Source organism: Gadus chalcogrammus, unplaced genomic scaffold (genome assembly GCF_026213295.1).
Source record: "Gadus chalcogrammus isolate NIFS_2021 unplaced genomic scaffold, NIFS_Gcha_1.0 GACHA124, whole genome shotgun sequence".
Lineage (NCBI taxonomy): Eukaryota > Metazoa > Chordata > Actinopteri > Gadiformes > Gadidae > Gadus > Gadus chalcogrammus.
In genome coordinates, this window is record NW_026613559.1 from 1 (window position 1) to 19,891 (window position 19,891).

At 45.0% G+C, this 19,891-nt stretch overlaps 1 protein-coding gene, 1 non-coding gene and 3 pseudogenes across 3 annotated transcripts; 4 read left to right on the top strand and 1 right to left on the bottom strand.

Moving 5' to 3' along the window:
- Window positions 1-549: 549 nt before the first annotated feature.
- LOC130378948 (U2 spliceosomal RNA) lies at window positions 550-671 on the top strand (annotated as a pseudogene).
- Window positions 672-8,619: 7,948 nt separating this feature from the next.
- Window positions 8,620-8,798, top strand: LOC130378951 (U2 spliceosomal RNA; annotated as a pseudogene).
- A 1,992-nt stretch (window positions 8,799-10,790) lies between these two features.
- LOC130378956 (U1 spliceosomal RNA) lies at window positions 10,791-10,955 on the top strand. Its single transcript, XR_008895022.1, has one exon. It is a non-coding gene; the product is annotated as a U1 spliceosomal RNA (small nuclear RNA).
- Window positions 10,956-14,488: 3,533 nt separating this feature from the next.
- LOC130378943 (syncytin-A-like) lies at window positions 14,489-19,002 on the bottom strand. 2 transcript variants are annotated; one of them, XR_008895016.1, is made up of 2 exons: window positions 15,875-16,322; window positions 14,489-15,201 (listed from the first exon to the last, which is right to left on the bottom strand). XR_008895016.1 is itself a non-coding variant. In XM_056585542.1 (2 exons), exon 1 carries the CDS (start codon window positions 18,858-18,860, stop codon window positions 17,778-17,780), a length of 1,083 nt encoding a protein of 360 aa, XP_056441517.1. In that variant the 5' UTR covers window positions 18,861-19,002; the 3' UTR covers window positions 14,489-15,201; window positions 16,637-17,777. The 2 variants fall into 2 exon arrangements, 1 of the variants encoding a protein (XP_056441517.1); XM_056585542.1 differs by lacking the exon at window positions 15,875-16,322 and adding an exon at window positions 16,637-19,002.
- LOC130378949 (U2 spliceosomal RNA) lies at window positions 16,370-16,491 on the top strand (annotated as a pseudogene).
- Window positions 19,003-19,891: the final 889 nt, after the last annotated feature.

Here is a 19,891-nt window from a genome sequence, read left to right on the forward strand (position 1 = left end):
GACACGGTCGAAATCTTTTCTCTTTCTACAAAATCGAAACAGCTTAATACAAACCTTAAAAAAGGTCTAATTATCAACTAGCAAACGGTGAAGGGGATACAATTTACCTGAGTGAAACCACGTGCTGTAAGCTATTTTCTTTTTCAACTCGAGCTCATTGGCTGCAATGGCTGCAATAGAGTTCCGGGTGTTGACGTTGTTGGGGCGGGGAAATCGTGGGCACCACCATTTTGGCAGTATTCGATAGTATTGTTGGTTTATTTATTTTTTAACATTTTTTTGGTGAAGCACTGCTTCACCTGTAGTCTTATAGAAGCCTCCACTGCTCCAAACTCTATTTGTGAAACATGCAGACGGCCTAGTGAGACTGCCAGCAGGCAGCAGCAAAGAGATGTAGCGACCTCGGTTTATTTCTTCAGCTTTCACATACACACAAACACGCACACAGGGTGCTTGGTCATTCTTTTGTTTTTTTTTCCTTGTCTGTTAAACCGCCACGTGGAGCGACGTGTCTGGGAACGTCGCCTCTTGGTCTGAGCGTGTGTAGGCATCGCTTCTCGGCCTTTTGGCTAAGATCAAGTGTAGTATCTGTTCTTATCAGTTTAATATCTATTATGTTCTTCAAGGAAAGAGGGGTCGAATCCAAAGGAATAGCTTTAAAGATACTTTATTTGTATAAAGTATTTTCGGTATGGTAAACTGATGCTCTGAAGTTAAGAGAGATTGAAGATGTGCCTTAGCACGTGCGAGAGTGTTCTCCTAGCTGGTCCAAGACACTAACCCACCGATGTCCTAGCGCTGCCCGGAGAGTTCTACCTGTCTCCACGATGGGGAGGCTTTCTTATCGACTCGGAGGACCGGAAGACTTGCAGAAAACCGGTGGGACGTAATCCTCGGTTTTCCTCGCTTGGTCTGTGGTGCTGCCCTCTGTGGATAAAGTATCTATTGCAGCCTTCAGTAAGGCTCCCCTTGTGGCTATGTATGGTATTTACGGCTAATATGTTTGGTCTTCATTGGGTCTATGTGTGGGTAGCTTAGATTCTTAAAATACGTAACAGTCCCTCCTTGGTCATCTCAGATGACCATACAATAATATTTTAAACCATAAAAACCATTTACCACACCGAAAACATAGTCAAATTAGGATCAACACCATCTACCGTTGTGGAAAACTCTTGAATAGAGGGAAAAACCACAACGGGCTCATAATACTGAAATGGCATCCACCTTGTGGGTCTCATTGGGAATACAGGTCATTATTTAACAATACAACAATGAACATAAATCTTGTTATCATACAATCACATGGCCAAATATCACACAAACAAAACTATTCATAGAAATCCTGAGCTAATACTTTTGGTTATGTGCTACAAGGCCATACAATTTTCATCATGTGTAAAAGTAAAGTAAAAATTGGTAGACATAATACAATTTTAAAATTTCAAAATAATTGACAAGCTATCATGGATTTGGGGGGTTTAGGTGATCTTCGTGTATTGGTGCGCCGGTTCATGTGGGTGGTTTGGGCATAGATTTGGGGGGTTCAGGTGATCTTCGTGTTTTGGTGCGCCGGTTCATGTGGGTGGTTTTGGGCTTGTTATTATTGCAGTCATTGTTTTTTCTGTCGCCGTCTGGCCTGTAATTCATGAACCCAAGACTCGTCCCTCCTTGTCAAGGGCTCAACTCAGAGAGGTTACTCCTACATCATGGGAGCCTTCAAACAGGTTCTCCGTCGTCGTCGTGTCAGTAACAGGTGGCCTGTAAAACAATCGCCTCAAAGAAGATCAACTGTACCATTATTAATGCAGCGATTCAGAAATAACGAGTTGTACTCACAACCAAACAATACTATATAATAACAAGCACAACTCGTCTTGGTGGTTCAATAATTAATTATTCAAGTAAATCCAGGATATTGATTATCTTAGACACAGGTGCTACAAATGGTGGCATTTTATTCTATATATTGTAATTGGATAGGTTCAGGTTCCTCAGGTGGTATCTCATTCAAGTTCAACGGATTATATCTGATTCCTACGTAAGCATGAATGTCACCTGGCACTTTTGTGGCGCCCAATGCTGTGGTGATCAGCCGATTCAGTAGCCCTCGTGCGCAGGGAATACAACAGCAGCCGACAACAATTAACACGGCTACTGCCATTATTCCCGCGATGAGTACTGACTGGATCATACCTCTCCACCTACCAAACAGGTTCTCCATCCATCCAGCTATTGGGTCACCAATACCGGAGTTCTCGGCCAACTCCAACTTGAGGGATTGCAGTCCAGCCAATGCCCTGGCCACGGACCCATCTGGTGCTGTGTTATTGGGGATAAATGTACAACATGTTGTCCCTATCATCCCGCACACCCCTCCTCGTTCTGCTAATAACATATCTAAAGCTAGCCTATTCTGATAGGTCATCCGGGAGGTGGCATCCAATTGTTCGGACAGTCCTTTGACTGCCTCTTCTGTAAAATTAACAAACCGTTGTTGATTATAGTATATGTAATTTATCCAGTCAACATTTTTATTAATAGTAGACCACCAAAATAGAACTGATTCAAATCCTGCCGCTACCTGATTCCGGGCTTTATGTTCGTTGGGGACCCCTCGGGGTACTCCTATTGCGTCTATGTATATGTTTTTATCAAAACTACCCGGGACTGGTGCATACTCTCGTTTCCGACGGGTCAAGTCCGGGAGACCACCGTTGCTGGATAATGTGAGATCCATCACCGTCTTGCTATCGGGTAAAATGTAGATGGGCATTATTAACTGTATGATTGCGCATGTTCCTGAGAATTCAAAGGGGAGAACTCCCCTGAGGATCAGACCTCCACAGAACCACCATATATCACTACGGGCACGGGTCATATTGGACAACAATTTTATCTCTCTAGTGGTGTTACAAGAGTCAAGAGGAAATGATCCCACCTTTCTCCCTGTTCCCCTTCCTGTGATACAATGATAGTCCGGAGTTAAATTAACTTCAAATCTTGGGGGTAAAGATCTAATCGGGGTCTGAGGATACATGTTATTTAGTCTGGATTTTATTGCAATTGTGCACCCTGGGATGTGGCCGTCCACGAATAATTCCAATAGACAAACAAAACCTTGCGGTGAATTATGCGGGGTGATTCTAGCGGGGGCTGTGGTCAAGGAGGGGCGGCCGGCGGCACAGATAATACAGTTGGTCTTGCCCTGGGCTCGGGCCGTGTAGTTCATCCATTTTAACCACATGTTCTGATCAAGCTCACCCGTCTTTACCTCCCAATATTCTTCGTGCGTCCCTCCATTTGGGTGCACTACCGGGGGTGGTGAGAGATGTGGCGCTTCTAAGGAATCATACGCCCTTCTAAATGGAAATTTATTGGGACCGCATGCAATTCCTGATAGATGGATAACTACCTTTAGGTCCTCCCCATAAGTATCCGCCCTTAACGTTAGAAAAACCAGGCCTTTGTCTGTCTTATGAGATCTGTTTTCGGGAATGAGTAAATCTGCCCTTACTTTTATGAATATTGACTCTCCCTTGACTGCTAGACCATTATTGCTCCAGACTTCCTTATAGCCATATAATCTTCTGGTAAGGGAGATTCCCTTTTGGATTTCCTTGTAGTTGGACCACAGGGGATAATAGCCCTCCTTGTACCCAGGATGGGTAAGCCACGATGCCTGAGACCACTCCTCGCAGGAATAACCTCTCATGTAGCTACCGTCTCGTCTGGTACTTACGCACATGTACTTTTCTGCCTGGTAGACCCGGTCCATCCTGGTCCCACAGGGCAGCATATCACAAAAATTCAGCTCAAAGATACTTTCTATCCCTCGACAGTACCTTAACCAGACCTGACCTGTTGTTACTGGTTTTGACGGTGGGTACCTGGCGATGTTGTCTCCCGCTCCTTCTTGGAACAGGACTACCAGAAGGAATCCCACCAGGTACTTTACCAAGGGCACGCTGTGGCCCATCGTCTTGGGATGAGGAGTGTTTGTCCTTGGCTTGGAGTGCAGCTAGGTCGGTCAGGGTCTCAGTCCACGATCTGCCAGGAGTATCTGCTTTGCGGCACTGGCTCAGGTGGTGCCACTGGGCTCCGCGTCGGTCCTCTACAGAAACAGAAAAGGGTGTGGCCAAGAGTACCTTGTATGGCCCCTTCCACCGGTCTTCTAGGTCTTTCAATGGTGTTTTTTCACCCAGATCCACTCGCCAGGTGTCACCGACGTTGGTGAAGGATTCTCTGGATCGGACGGCTTCTGGTCTGTGATCTGTCTTGCTACACAACTTTCAATCCTTGATTTAATATTCACACTACATCCCTCCTTGCGCATTGCTTCAGCCATGCGCATTAAAATTAACCAATCCTAACCATTTCTTATTTTGGTATTTTGGACCTCGTCAGGTCTGTTGAACTATGCATTTCTACCGCTTGTCCTCAGGATCCTCTATTGGGGGGGACTCCTCTATTGGAGGTTATCCCAGAACTCTTCTAATAAGAATCCCCAGGCCTGGATAACCCCGGATTTCTGTGGACGAGCGGTATGCACGCTATGGACAACTTTAAAGGCTAACCGTTCATGATGTGGAGTCTAGCTATTTTAAGATCACTGTGTAACTGCCGTACAGGGATCTGGTTGATGCAAGACCTCTGGGTTGGTGCCCTTTTGTAGGCTTCTAGTTTCTGGAATCCGGCTTTCCTAATTGTCGAATACAAGATAATGCATTCATATTGTGGTACGATATTATATCTATTGCAATCGCTCCAACGGAGGCAATAGTTGACCTTTGAACATTTCACGCAGTGTTTATTCGTATGTAGTAGCTGATTATAGCAGAATTTAAGCCATGTAGATTTAATATTCGCAAAAAACGTATTGTAATTGTGTCTACCGCAGTTGAGCTAACTCCCTCCTTGGGCACCGTTTAAAACCATGTGCACCATTTATTAATTCAACATATTATTCTAGCAGTTGAACCCCGTGTCTATTTGAACCAGCCTGGTTCTCTACCTGTCTTGCTACACAAAACGCATGTTGAATAGACAGAAGGGCTCAGCAACCTGAAGAAAAAAAAAATTACTGTCAGTGTTTGGCATTCGTTCTCATACTGCCATTTCCTGGAGAGAGAAAGAATTAAAATCAATGCAGAGAAGTAAAAAGATGAGTGTTTGGCAACTATAATGCTTGTGTTGCCACCTCCTAAAGAGAAAAGAGAATTAATATTTTATGCACAGAAGTAAAATGATGATGATGGGCAACTGATCGTTGTGTTGCCACTTCCTGATTAGAAAAGAGAATATTTGTAGTAATGTTAACGATTAAAATGATGAATGTCGGGCATCCATTACTGCTCGGGTTGCCAAGGCCTGACGAGAAAAGAGAACAAATTTATTACAAATGCAAGAGATCGGCTACTTGGAAAGTTGGGGGAACGTCTAGTTGGGACTAATAATAGTTATATACTTGTGGTACATTTGGAGATGTTGAGATGTAATTGGGAATAATCTCGTGTTAACGAGTAGGCGGCACTACCAAGAACTACAAATATGGCTGCGGTGCATACTACATACGTATCAGCCGACTACAGAAACTTCTGAGTTCTATCTGTCCGGCTGAACACTGTGGTACCTTATGGCATAAGGCTACCACTTAACCGCATTTTGCGCTCTCAGTACACTTTCTCTGCGCTGTGTGTACATGTATATATAAAAGTTATCGTTGTTAAAAATAGCGACACAGAGAGAGATGTGTCGTGGGAGAGGCTGGGGGGTGGTCTTTATGATGAGGGTTTAGAGGGAGGAAGATTGGTGGTGGGGGATGGGGTTCATTAAGACAGTGGAGGAGGAGATTGGAACTCTCGTTAATGTTCTTTTGTGGCTCGATCTTCACAGAGACCGATAGTGGAGGACCTTACCTCGCACCCATAACCATGAACAATCGTTAACTACAAGTACTCAAAACGACGCCAGTGGGGCATTAAAGACAAAGCTATTCTGTGGGGGGGGGGTCTTTATGAGGGGGGGTGGGAGATAGGGACTAAAGGATGGGGAAGGAATTTAAAGGGTGAGGGAGGGCCTACCTTTAGACAGGCAGGCAGACAGAGAGAAAGAGCGAGGAATTGGGAGTTACAAGATTGTACAACGTTAATTACTCTTCAATATTCCGTATTGAATCTGTGGAACAACCTTCCTGGTTGCCCAAAAGCAATATGTCTGTACAAACAAAGTGGAGAGAGAGTGAGTGAGTGAGTGAGTATCAAAGTGAGTGAGTGAGTGAGTGAGTGAGAGAGAGAGGGGAAGAGGAAGAGGGAGCGGGGGGAGAGAGAGCGAGAGAGACAGTGAGTGAGAGAGAGAGAGAGGGGGTGGTTCGGGGGGGGGGGGGGTCGCGGCACAGGGGCTGCGAAGTACTAAGAGTGTTTGGGTTTTTCGGAATTCACAACTTATTTATCGATAAAGAAACTTTTCTTGATTTCTATCTGAACGACAAAAGGCTGTGATAACCTATTACTATATCCAACACTTAAATGACCAAGCACACACTATTCGCACGTCGTGCTGTGAGTGTACCCGTCAATAAACAGTATTCAATGGGATGGGGACAGGGATCTGCAACAGGACCTGCGGAGAGGGTGGAGATAAGGTGGAGAAGTGAAAAAATAAAGGGGGGTGGGGGGCTTTTACTCCAGGACCTGCGGAGAGAGATGAAAGGGGTGTGAAGGGGGTTTACAATAGGATGTGGGGACAAGGACAGAAGGGTGGGGAGGGGGGGGTGAGTTTACGATAGGATATGGGATATTAAGACAAAGGGATGGGGAGAGGGGGGTGAGTTTACGATAGGATATGGGATATTGGGATAAAAGGATGGGGAGGGGAGGGTGGTCTGACGACCGGATCTTTAGAGACAGGGACAGAAGGGTTTGGGGTTATCAAAGGGGTTTTCTAGGGTATGGGAGAAAAAGTACAACAACTATTCGAGTTGTTCCAGTCCTACCGGACTGCGCAACCAGGCCACAAGATAGCACCGGCACCGAGAGATAGAGATCTGCTTTTGCCTAGGTCAGAGGTTATGCAGTCTTAACAAAAGACTGACCATTCATCTCCTACCGACTTGCAAGAGAGAGAGAGAGAGAGAGAGAGAGAGAGAGAGAGAGAGAGAGAGAGAGAGAGAGAGAGAGAGAGAGAGAGAGAGAGAGAGAGAGAGAGAGAGAGGGAGGGGGGGGGGGGGGAGAGGGAGGGAGAGAGAGAGAGGGATAGGATGTAACACTTAAGTTGAGCCCCCCGTTGCTTTAGAGAAATGGCGTCTATTTCAAAAAAGGAGTTCGACTATAACGACTGATGGTATGAACAAAGGAACCGCACGTTTTCCAAGACGTGGGTCCCCTTAAATCGTACACCACGTGGTACATCCAAAGGGCTGTAGAGACAAACTAGTTTTGACCCAGGTAGCTCTAGTCAAAAGCATGTATTGGATCTCTATAAGAAGTAAGAGATTCCTGCAAGTTTGTCCCCACGGCGGGTTAGCGAGGCGCTTGATAGCAGATGGGTTATTACTGCGTAAGTCCACCTCTACGGCTGCGTTCTATACTAACCAAAATTGCACATGAGATGTTACATGAACCGGGCTGTGAGGAATCAATTTGATTTGAATTCCTTGGCTAACTACGGCCAAGCTTCCGGTTTAATATGCAACTAAGCTAGATTAACGTTAAAAACCTGACCTTTCCTCACCCCGCCGTAAGAGTTCAGAAGTTTATGGTCGGTAATAAATATACCTTATGGTGGCCCGGTTTAACTTCGGCGCTTCACCAAATAAATAACACTTAACCACAGGTAATACGTCTCCCACGTTGGTACGAACATTTAGATCTAATCAGGATTGCATTTGGCTATCTACAAACCCATATAAAACACACTCCTAGCCCTTATACTTCGTGAGCTCGTTATTTAATTTCAATCTGTTAGTTTATTCTAGGCCGTTTGTAACCGGCTGTATGAATTTAAACCAGTCCGAGATTACACGTCCCCGCAGCCTGACGGATGCAGTACAAGCTATTCACCTAATGTTACTAATCTAACTATACAGAGTTTAGTCATTGACAACAGGTTCTGTTTACCTTTGTTGTGGCGCCTGTAAGTAGCTTGTACTGCTTTCCGAACGGCCTCGCGGTCGCCAGTCTCGGTCCGGACTTTCCACGAACGTCGGGGTCAACCAATTATTATGTTCTTCAAGGAAAGAGGGGTCGAATCCAAAGGAATAGCTTTAAAGATACTTTATTTGTATAAAGTATTTTCGGTATGGTAAACTGATGCTCTGAAGTTAAGAGAGATTGAAGATGTGCCTTAGCACGTGCGAGAGTGTTCTCCTAGCTGGTCCAAGACACTAACCCACCGATGTCCTAGCGCTGCCCGGAGAGTTCTACCTGTCTCCACGATGGGGAGGCTTTCTTATCGACTCGGAGGACCGGAAGACTTGCAGAAAACCGGTGGGACGTAATCCTCGGTTTTCCTCGCTTGGTCTGTGGTGCTGCCCTCTGTGGATAAAGTATCTATTGCAGCCTTCAGTAAGGCTCCCCTTGTGGCTATGTATGGTATTTACGGCTAATATGTTTGGTCTTCATTGGGTCTATGTGTGGGTAGCTTAGATTCTTAAAATACGTAACATATCTGATACGTCCCCTACCCGGGCACCATATATTAAATTGATTTTTGGAACTGGGAGATGGAAAAGGGGCTTGCCCCGTCCACTCCACGCATCGACCTGGTATTGCAGTACCTCCAGGACCGGTGCACCCAGTGGCGGCGCCAGAAATAATTTGTTGCAGTTACTTAACAGTTGCTGTATGAATTCAAGAGGTTGCTGGTCAAAAAAAAAAACCTTGATCAAAACACCTGAATTTGGCAGAGACACGGCCGGGAAGACATTTTCGGCACGGGTTGGGGTGGTTGCGGTCCCGTACGAGGCAAGTTTACAGTACAGTAACAACACAGACTAATCGCACCACTGTGATTGAGTGTGATCGTATCATTTGACAGTTCAACGTGCGCTATCTTTCTCCCTCTCCCTCACACACGCACAGACATAAAGACGTAAAGACATAGAACAATATAGAGGAAGATCTTTAAGAAGGCCAACATGAAAATAGCCCAGCGGCATGTACACATTCACTGCTAGTCCAGGTGGCACTGCGGCCACACGATAACAAACAACATAGTTCAATCAACAGCCCGTCAGCAGTCCCCCAACTACAAGGTTACCTGTCCTGTCAATAGTGGTGAATTGCACATCTCAGACCCACCGTCGCCACGGTACATTCCAAAGCATTCACATTAGTTGCGCGATACGTCTCAAATGTAGGCCTATGTGGAACATTAATACAATAGTTGCTATTATTGTTGATACTATTATACTTCATAATACTTCTATTAAGGGCGGATCATACCAGGCTACGATAAACCCATCCTTTGGCATGAGCCAAACCTATAATCTAGTTCTACTTCAAAACAAAATCACATGGGCCCCAAGTCAATATGCTGCGACGGGCAAACTTAATAACCAAACGGCCTACCTTAAATCGATGTCTTGATCACAGGACTTCTTGCAATATTCCACTTTAATCCATACGGTTTAACACACCAACATTGCTAGCAAGCATGTGATAACATTGTATTGCTAATTCAGAACTGTGTAGGCTACAATATTTTCTTCCGTTTCTTGACCTCAGCATAACCCCCCTCCGAACAACTGCCAAGTCCAACACAAGTCTGGCTATTAACGAGCCCATCCTCAGCCTCGCCATCGCGAGTCGTGTTTGAACTTGATTTCTTTCGAAATAGTAAAAACTTTTTTAAGCGCCAACGAGCCGGCAACGAACATCTCTGACTGATAATCTCGCCGCGAGATGTCCGCATATTTGAAATGTTATTTATTTTTCGTAAGACTATGCTATTAATGAAATTATTGTTTCATGTACATTAAATAATAATTAATTAATATTGTACATATTGCTTGGGATAGTTTGTGTTAATTGTGTGTATGTGTTTTTTTTTAATCTGTTCATGTCACTTACAGAGTGTGCGCATGCCCAACGCTCGGGAACTGGGCACGGTGAGGGGGAGGGGAGGAGAGGAGAGTCCCAGGCTGACTCGTGTTCATTTGAACGACAGTCCAGTCACGGCCCTGAAATGTTGACGCTACTCACTGATTATGCACTTAATCTGGTGATTCATATGACAGGAATGGTCGGTATGGTGACGGGTACCGCATTCGGCCATAGGTTTAGTTGAACTTATTTAATACCATTTTACGGAAAATGGCATTATTTCAAATATGTTGTTTGAGTTTGACAAAAAATCAGGGGTTGCTCTGGGGTTTCTGAGTAATTGCTTGGAGTTGCTATAGCAACGGCAAGCAACCGTTTGGCGCCGCCCCTGGGTGCACCCCTCTCTCACTGTGAAAAACAAAACTAAACTCCTCCTGAGAGTACACCCGTCCGCCTGTAGACAATAAAGTGTCATTTACAATTCATAAACGCACTGTTTACAATTATTCCAACGATATTCTGTTGTTTAAGAAAGAAAAAAGGATTCTTTCTGTGGCGTGTCGATAACTCGGATCTCCAGGTTTCCTTTCGTTATGCTTCCATCTCGCTGATTTCAGATTCTCCTGTCATCGTGTGACCGGTGGTCTACAGTGTTTATTAAAGTCTAGACATCTCCGAATGCTTTGCAGCCGTTCTCCACGGGAACACGCGTGGGCATCGTTCAGCCCACCTGAACGTGTTCAACTCATACTTACCTGGCAAGGGAGATACCATGATCAAGAAGGTGGTTCACCCATAGCGAGGCTCAGCCATTGCACTGAGGCTGTTACTGACCCGTGCGAATTCCCCAAATGTGGGAATCTCGATTGCATAATTTCTGGTAGTGGGGGACTGCGTTCGCGCTCTCCCCTGATCATGTTGTTCTAAAGAAATAATAGCTATGAATGGCTTCATAGTGCTATATTGCAGTCCATACCATGTTTTGCATCGCTACGTTTCTTCAAAAGATCACGCAAACGATGACGCCCAAGCAGTGTAATGCATTGCGTTCAAATATGGAACTCTGAGTCTGGAATAACGCATTCATTCATTCATTCATTCATTCATTCATTCATTCATTCATTTCTTTCATTCATTATGGATCCTTATTTCCAGAAATATTATGTGCAAGGCCTAGATTATCAAAATCCGCTAGTCTGCTGAATGTTTTGTTTATTATTTTCATACTTTGAGTTGATGTAGCTGATGAGATTCATATTATCAAGTGGAAAAGTGTTTAATTGTTACATTTTTGGGCTGAATTAAGAAAAATAATAAGAATGTATTCAGTGCACTCACTTTGTCTGGATGACAGAGCCATTCACAGAATTCATTATTTTGACCACACAGGGAGTGCAGCCAGCAAAGTGGGGGTGTATTCACACCTCTGGTTGCGGGAGCGAAGACACAAGGACTTCTAATTTCTTTGGTGTGTTTTTTCTTTCCACTACCCCACCCCTTGTGAAAGCCAAGCACAAAGAGACTCAAATTCTTTTACAACTTTTATTTTTCACCCCGAATGGGTTTCATTGAAAAGGCAATGCATATAAAACACAAGTAAACAAGATCTGTTTAATTAAAAGCTCGCCCACCACAACAAGGTACAGATCTACAGGCGAGAACACGAGAGCATGAGACGAGAGACAAACATGTACTACCATTTGCAAACATTTAGTTAAACTTGGAGCTGACAGACATGCACACATCAAAAGGAAAGGCACATATAAATAACATTAATAATAATGCAAAAATCTCAACAATTGAAGAACACACACTTGTATTCAAGATACAACTCAACAATTGGCTTGTACAGGCTAAAGTGCAATAATGAACATGATTATCCAAAGACTCAGGTGACCAATCAACAAATAAAGGCTCAAGCTGTTCCTCCCTTTTGTGTTTTTTTGTGTTTTCTTTAGCAAACTTTTGTTAAAACTGAAGCAGACAAATACATACAAACATCACAAACACATGAAGCTGACAAAGACAAACAACATGCATGACAAAAACACAGATTATCTGAACATGAACAACCACTAAAGGGTATGTAAACTGATTGTGTTAGATTGGAACTGATTAAGGTTAAAAAGATTGGCCTTGATATTGAAAATAGACCAGAATGGATACTACAAAGTTTTTTTGCATTTTTTTTAACGATATAAATAAATAGATAGTGCTTGCTGAAGCACTTTCATAACCCACACAAAGACAGAGACAAACACACACAAACAAGCCTCTTTCTCTCTCTTACAGATGGCACAGGAACAGTGGCATCACAGAGGTAAGTTATTCACACACACACACACACACACACACTAGGGCTGGGCGATATGGACCAAAAGTCATATCTCGATATCTTAAAGCAGAATATCGATATAAGATATATATCGATATTTGTCGAAGGCGGGGGGGTGTGGCGCGCTCCGTGCGCAGATTTGATATTACTATTTCTACCGTTCGGAATTGAATACAGTTTGATGGTTGAATAAACCGTGGACTAGACACTGCCTCCGCCTCGTATTAGAGAACATTATAATATATAACATCACGGCCAAAAGCTTTGTGCGCCTCCGAAATATTATGAACCGTAACGACTGCGTGGGGGGGGGCGGACATGACATGCTATTTTATGTATTCTTTAATATAGGTATTAGTGGGCAACTAACACAGTATTCAAAGACGTTCCAGAAATTCTGCCGTGCAGCCACGGTACCATGCGCTGTTTACAGTGGATGTATCGCAATGGCGAGGCGCATAGCCTTTAGCCGTGTTCTACAAATATTCTAGAACACACGGGAGGCATGTCGCAGTTCATGTACTTCAGCGAGTCAAAGCCAAAGTTCCTTTCCCCCAATTCCTTCTCAACCATGGCTCAGATAACCCCCAATACAGTCTCGTTGTGGAAATACAAGAGACGTCAAAGAACCGACAAGAAACACTCGCGTTACAGTGTGTGTGTTCACACACACACACACACACACACACACACACATGTGGCGCTCGCACGGTCGTGTCTCATTGGCGGGCCAACGTCTCTGGGCGGGCCAGGCAGAGTAAGGGGAGGAGCTTGGTTGAATAAACCGTGGACTAGACACTGCCTCCACCTCGTATTTGAGAACATTATAATATATAATATCACGGCCAAAAGCTGTGTGCACCTCCGGAATATAATGGACAGAATTGCACCCCTTTGGTTGCGACAGTTTTTAAGCACTCTCCACAAATTACGTGATTTTGTAATTCGTCAGACAACTTATATCCAAACCATTTTCATACTATGGAGCTGTTGGTCTTTCGCTTGCAAACAAGCTCCTCGGAGCTGCAAGCTGCATGCGCAGGCGGACTCCATAGCTGTGTTCGAAATCTTTCCCTATCACGGATATAGTGCACTATATAGGGTGCTCGCCATTTTGTAGTGGTGTTCGAATTCTCAGTGGTTAATTTCATGCACAATATAGTGCACTTAAAATACCCAATAAATAGTGAACGATTTCGAACACGGCTCATGTTTCAAAAAGTGACGGGGGGGGCAGGCAGAGGCTGTGTGTGTGAGCCGGAGGCAGAGCGGGAGAGACATAAGCAGAGTAACGAAATAGCAGGCGGCAGGCGCGGTTCGAAACTGGTGTTATTTGGAACAAATGTATTGTAATTTCAACGCAAATTAAATTATATCGATATTGACGATATGGTCTCGTTTCATATCGCGTTTGAAAAAATATCGATATATTTTAAATATCGATATATCGCCCAGCCCTCACACACACACACACACACACACACACACACACACACACACACACACACACACACACACACACACACACACACACACACACACACACACACACACACACACACACACACACACACACACAGTCCTCCTTTCCAACTCTGCATCCACGACACTCTTAAAGAGTTCAAAGTTGTCATACACCACATTGTCGAAGCCAGGGGTAGTGGACTTCCTAGTGGATGGACAGTAGGAAAACATTTTCTGCATGCTTCCAGCCACTTTGTCCTTGAAAGGGTTGTACCTCTTCCACTGTCCACCACAGTTTGGCATGTGGCAAGCCCCACATGGCCTTGAGGACTTGTTAGGCATGAATGCCTTCACTGTTGGTGCAGGAGGGACAAAGCTCTGGCTGCAGGATGTCCCACGAAACAGGACGGAGGGGGCCTGTGGCTGTGCGGGGAAGACCTGCAGTATGGGTGCTGCCGACACAGGGGGTGGGCCGTAGGTCAACGCAGCGGGTGGCCTCGGCTGGAGGTGGGTGGGCGCAGAAGGCCTCGGCAGAATGGGGGTGAGCGCAGCAGGCTTCGGCCGGGTGGAGGACGACAACCCAGTGGGCTGAACGGGTCGGTTCGCGGGAGTCGCAGGCTGTGGCTCATCAACAAATAATCTGGAAACATAAAATACACATGTGATCAGTATTGATATGACGTGTGTGCTATTTGCTTTCCACAGCCAACAGGTGAAACAAAGTGCTTATGACAACTTACCTCCGCTTCTCACCACGTCTCTTTCCAGCCTCGTGATGGATGAGCCGGTACTGGACCTGAGGCCGGTCTGGCGGAGGGAGGGATGTTGGCAGCGCAGGAGCCTCCGGGAACGGTGCGTCCGACAGCACTTTCAGGTGAGGAGTCACCTTGTGGCCGAAGGAGCAGTCGCTCCTTCTGCCACTTCAGCAGCCACACCAGCCAGCCGACATCATTCTCCACAAGCCACCTGAAGGTCTGACCGGCGTACTACCTGAACGTGATGACCAGCTGACCTTTCCACAGCTCAGCCCCCGACCTCTTGGCAGCCGCCTCTGCTGTCTTGAGATCCAGCCATTTAGGGTCAACAACAGTGCTGCTGCGGGCCTCTGCCACAGACCTTGCTGCCTCTGTACATTACAGCATGGCCTCTCCTTGCCGGTACAAAATGATGTTGGGGTACAGGTGTAGCTGTTGATGGCTGACCAGCGATGGTTTAGTGGCCAAGCTCTTTCCGCAGACATCACAGGTAAAGGTCTCCCTGGCGATGGCATGGATCTTCAGATGACTCACCAGGTTGGACTTTTCACTGAATGTCTTGTCGCACACGGTGCACTGATGTGTAGGCTCCTCCATGTTCCATCTGGTACAGTAAAACATGAATAAATGAGTACAACAAGCAGATCATTTAGAGTGACAATATGTAGCCCTTTATTATACAGAAATGTGCTGTTGGTGTATTAGCCTAGGACAACACGCTCGCCAGATTGTTATCTATGTTGTTAGAAATCAGCTACTGTTTACCAGGTATGCAGCGCATCCCATGCAACAAGAGATTAACACGGTCGCCAAATTGCTTTATGTTACACTTACTCTCGCATCAGCTGTTGTCTAAACAGTCACATTTACCCAAATCAACACATATCCACATCAAATTGTCCAAGAAAACGTTGATTGTCGCCGAAAAGCAACAAGTTTGCAGGTATGCGACGTATGCCCTTACTCATTGTAAACAGTGTCGTTAGCCGCGCCTAGCCATCGTTACAAAACACACATTAATCAGCTTATTATTTCAACGACCCCTGGGTACATATAGTCATGCCATACACCGTTGGAAAGCTTAGATTACCACGATTAAAAGAAGACCACCCACGAGTAATATAGTTGCTCGCAGACAAAACGGCGATAGGTTGACTGAAGTCTACCCAGCAGCTAAAAACGTAACCTCTACGTCTTCCCTTTATACACAACGACCGTGTTATGACACGGTCGAAATATTTTCTCTTTCTACAAAATCGAAACAGCTTAATACAAACCTTAAAAAAGGTCTAATTATCAACTAGCAAACGGTGAAGGGGATACAATTTACCTGAGTGAAACCACGTGCTGTAAGCTATTTTCTTTTTCAACTCGAGCTCATTGGCTGCAATGGCTGCAATAGAGTTCCGGGTGTTGACGTTGTTGGGGCGGGGAAATCGTGGGCACCACCATTTTGGCAGTATTCGATAGTATTGTTGGTTTATTTATTTTTTAACATTTTTTTGGTGAAGCACTGCTTCACCTGTAGTCTTATAGAAGCCTCCACTGCTCCAAACTCTATTTGTGAAACATGCAGACGGCCTAGTGAGACTGCCAGCAGGCAGCAGCAAAGAGATGTAGCGACCTCGGTTTATTTCTTCAGCTTTCACATACACACAAACACGCACACAGGGTGCTTGGTCATTCTTTTGTTTTTTTTTCCTTGTCTGTTAAACCGCCACGTGGAGCGACGTGTCTGGGAACGTCGCCTCTTGGTCTGAGCGTGTGTAGGCATCGCTTCTCGGCCTTTTGGCTAAGATCAAGTGTAGTATCTGTTCTTATCAGTTTAATATCTATTATGTTCTTCAAGGAAAGAGGGGTCGAATCCAAAGGAATAGCTTTAAAGATACTTTATTTGTATAAAGTATTTTCGGTATGGTAAACTGATGCTCTGAAGTTAAGAGAGATTGAAGATGTGCCTTAGCACGTGCGAGAGTGTTCTCCTAGCTGGTCCAAGACACTAACCCACCGATGTCCTAGCGCTGCCCGGAGAGTTCTACCTGTCTCCACGATGGGGAGGCTTTCTTATCGACTCGGAGGACCGGAAGACTTGCAGAAAACCGGTGGGACGTAATCCTCGGTTTTCCTCGCTTGGTCTGTGGTGCTGCCCTCTGTGGATAAAGTATCTATTGCAGCCTTCAGTAAGGCTCCCCTTGTGGCTATGTATGGTATTTACGGCTAATATGTTTGGTCTTCATTGGGTCTATGTGTGGGTAGCTTAGATTCTTAAAATACGTAACAGTCCCTCCTTGGTCATCTCAGATGACCATACAATAATATTTTAAACCATAAAAACCATTTACCACACCGAAAACATAGTCAAATTAGGATCAACACCATCTACCGTTGTGGAAAACTCTTGAATAGAGGGAAAAACCACAACGGGCTCATAATACTGAAATGGCATCCACCTTGTGGGTCTCATTGGGAATACAGGTCATTATTTAACAATACAACAATGAACATAAATCTTGTTATCATACAATCACATGGCCAAATATCACACAAACAAAACTATTCATAGAAATCCTGAGCTAATACTTTTGGTTATGTGCTACAAGGCCATACAATTTTCATCATGTGTAAAAGTAAAGTAAAAATTGGTAGACATAATACAATTTTAAAATGTCAAAATAATTGACAAGCTATCATGGATTTGGGGGGTTTAGGTGATCTTCGTGTATTGGTGCGCCGGTTCATGTGGGTGGTTTGGGCATAGATTTGGGGGGTTCAGGTGATCTTCGTGTTTTGGTGCGCCGGTTCATGTGGGTGGTTTTGGGCTTGTTATTATTGCAGTCATTGTTTTTTCTGTCGCCGTCTGGCCTGTAATTCATGAACCCAAGACTCGTCCCTCCTTGTCAAGGGCTCAACTCAGAGAGGTTACTCCTACATCATGGGAGCCTTCAAACAGGTTCTCCGTCGTCGTCGTGTCAGTAACAGGTGGCCTGTAAAACAATCGCCTCAAAGAAGATCAACTGTACCATTATTAATGCAGCGATTCAGAAATAACGAGTTGTACTCACAACCAAACAATACTATATAATAACAAGCACAACTCGTCTTGGTGGTTCAATAATTAATTATTCAAGTAAATCCAGGATATTGATTATCTTAGACACAGGTGCTACAAATGGTGGCATTTTATTCTATATATTGTAATTGGATAGGTTCAGGTTCCTCAGGTGGTATCTCATTCAAGTTCAACGGATTATATCTGATTCCTACGTAAGCATGAATGTCACCTGGCACTTTTGTGGCGCCCAATGCTGTGGTGATCAGCCGATTCAGTAGCCCTCGTGCGCAGGGAATACAACAGCAGCCGACAACAATTAACACGGCTACTGCCATTATTCCCGCGATGAGTACTGACTGGATCATACCTCTCCACCTACCAAACAGGTTCTCCATCCATCCAGCTATTGGGTCACCAATACCGGAGTTCTCGGCCAACTCCAACTTGAGGGATTGCAGTCCAGCCAATGCCCTGGCCACGGACCCATCTGGTGCTGTGTTATTGGGGATAAATGTACAACATGTTGTCCCTATCATCCCGCACACCCCTCCTCGTTCTGCTAATAACATATCTAAAGCTAGCCTATTCTGATAGGTCATCCGGGAGGTGGCATCCAATTGTTCGGACAGTCCTTTGACTGCCTCTTCTGTAAAATTAACAAACCGTTGTTGATTATAGTATATGTAATTTATCCAGTCAACATTTTTATTAATAGTAGACCACCAAAATAGAACTGATTCAAATCCTGCCGCTACCTGATTCCGGGCTTTATGTTCGTTGGGGACCCCTCGGGGTACTCCTATTGCGTCTATGTATATGTTTTTATCAAAACTACCCGGGACTGGTGCATACTCTCGTTTCCGACGGGTCAAGTCCGGGAGACCACCGTTGCTGGATAATGTGAGATCCATCACCGTCTTGCTATCGGGTAAAATGTAGATGGGCATTATTAACTGTATGATTGCGCATGTTCCTGAGAATTCAAAGGGGAGAACTCCCCTGAGGATCAGACCTCCACAGAACCACCATATATCACTACGGGCACGGGTCATATTGGACAACAATTTTATCTCTCTAGTGGTGTTACAAGAGTCAAGAGGAAATGATCCCACCTTTCTCCCTGTTCCCCTTCCTGTGATACAATGATAGTCCGGAGTTAAATTAACTTCAAATCTTGGGGGTAAAGATCTAATCGGGGTCTGAGGATACATGTTATTTAGTCTGGATTTTATTGCAATTGTGCACCCTGGGATGTGGCCGTCCACGAATAATTCCAATAGACAAACAAAACCTTGCGGTGAATTATGCGGGGTGATTCTAGCGGGGGCTGTGGTCAAGGAGGGGCGGCCGGCGGCACAGATAATACAGTTGGTCTTGCCCTGGGCTCGGGCCGTGTAGTTCATCCATTTTAACCACATGTTCTGATCAAGCTCACCCGTCTTTACCTCCCAATATTCTTCGTGCGTCCCTCCATTTGGGTGCACTACCGGGGGTGGTGAGAGATGTGGCGCTTCTAAGGAATCATACGCCCTTCTAAATGGAAATTTATTGGGACCGCATGCAATTCCTGATAGATGGATAACTACCTTTAGGTCCTCCCCATAAGTATCCGCCCTTAACGTTAGAAAAACCAGGCCTTTGTCTGTCTTATGAGATCTGTTTTCGGGAATGAGTAAATCTGCCCTTACTTTTATGAATATTGACTCTCCCTTGACTGCTAGACCATTATTGCTCCAGACTTCCTTATAGCCATATAATCTTCTGGTAAGGGAGATTCCCTTTTGGATTTCCTTGTAGTTGGACCACAGGGGATAATAGCCCTCCTTGTACCCAGGATGGGTAAGCCACGATGCCTGAGACCACTCCTCGCAGGAATAACCTCTCATGTAGCTACCGTCTCGTCTGGTACTTACGCACATGTACTTTTCTGCCTGGTAGACCCGGTCCATCCTGGTCCCACAGGGCAGCATATCACAAAAATTCAGCTCAAAGATACTTTCTATCCCTCGACAGTACCTTAACCAGACCTGACCTGTTGTTACTGGTTTTGACGGTGGGTACCTGGCGATGTTGTCTCCCGCTCCTTCTTGGAACAGGACTACCAGAAGGAATCCCACCAGGTACTTTACCAAGGGCACGCTGTGGCCCATCGTCTTGGGATGAGGAGAGTTTGTCCTTGGCTTGGAGTGCAGCTAGGTCGGTCAGGGTCTCAGTCCACGATCTGCCAGGAGTATCTGCTTTG

What these genes read in the sequence shown, in the direction of transcription:
- LOC130378943 (XM_056585542.1), bottom strand. Translation starts at nt 18,860, where the DNA reads ATGTATCCTCAGACCCCGATTAGATCTTTACCCCCAAGATTTGAAGTT.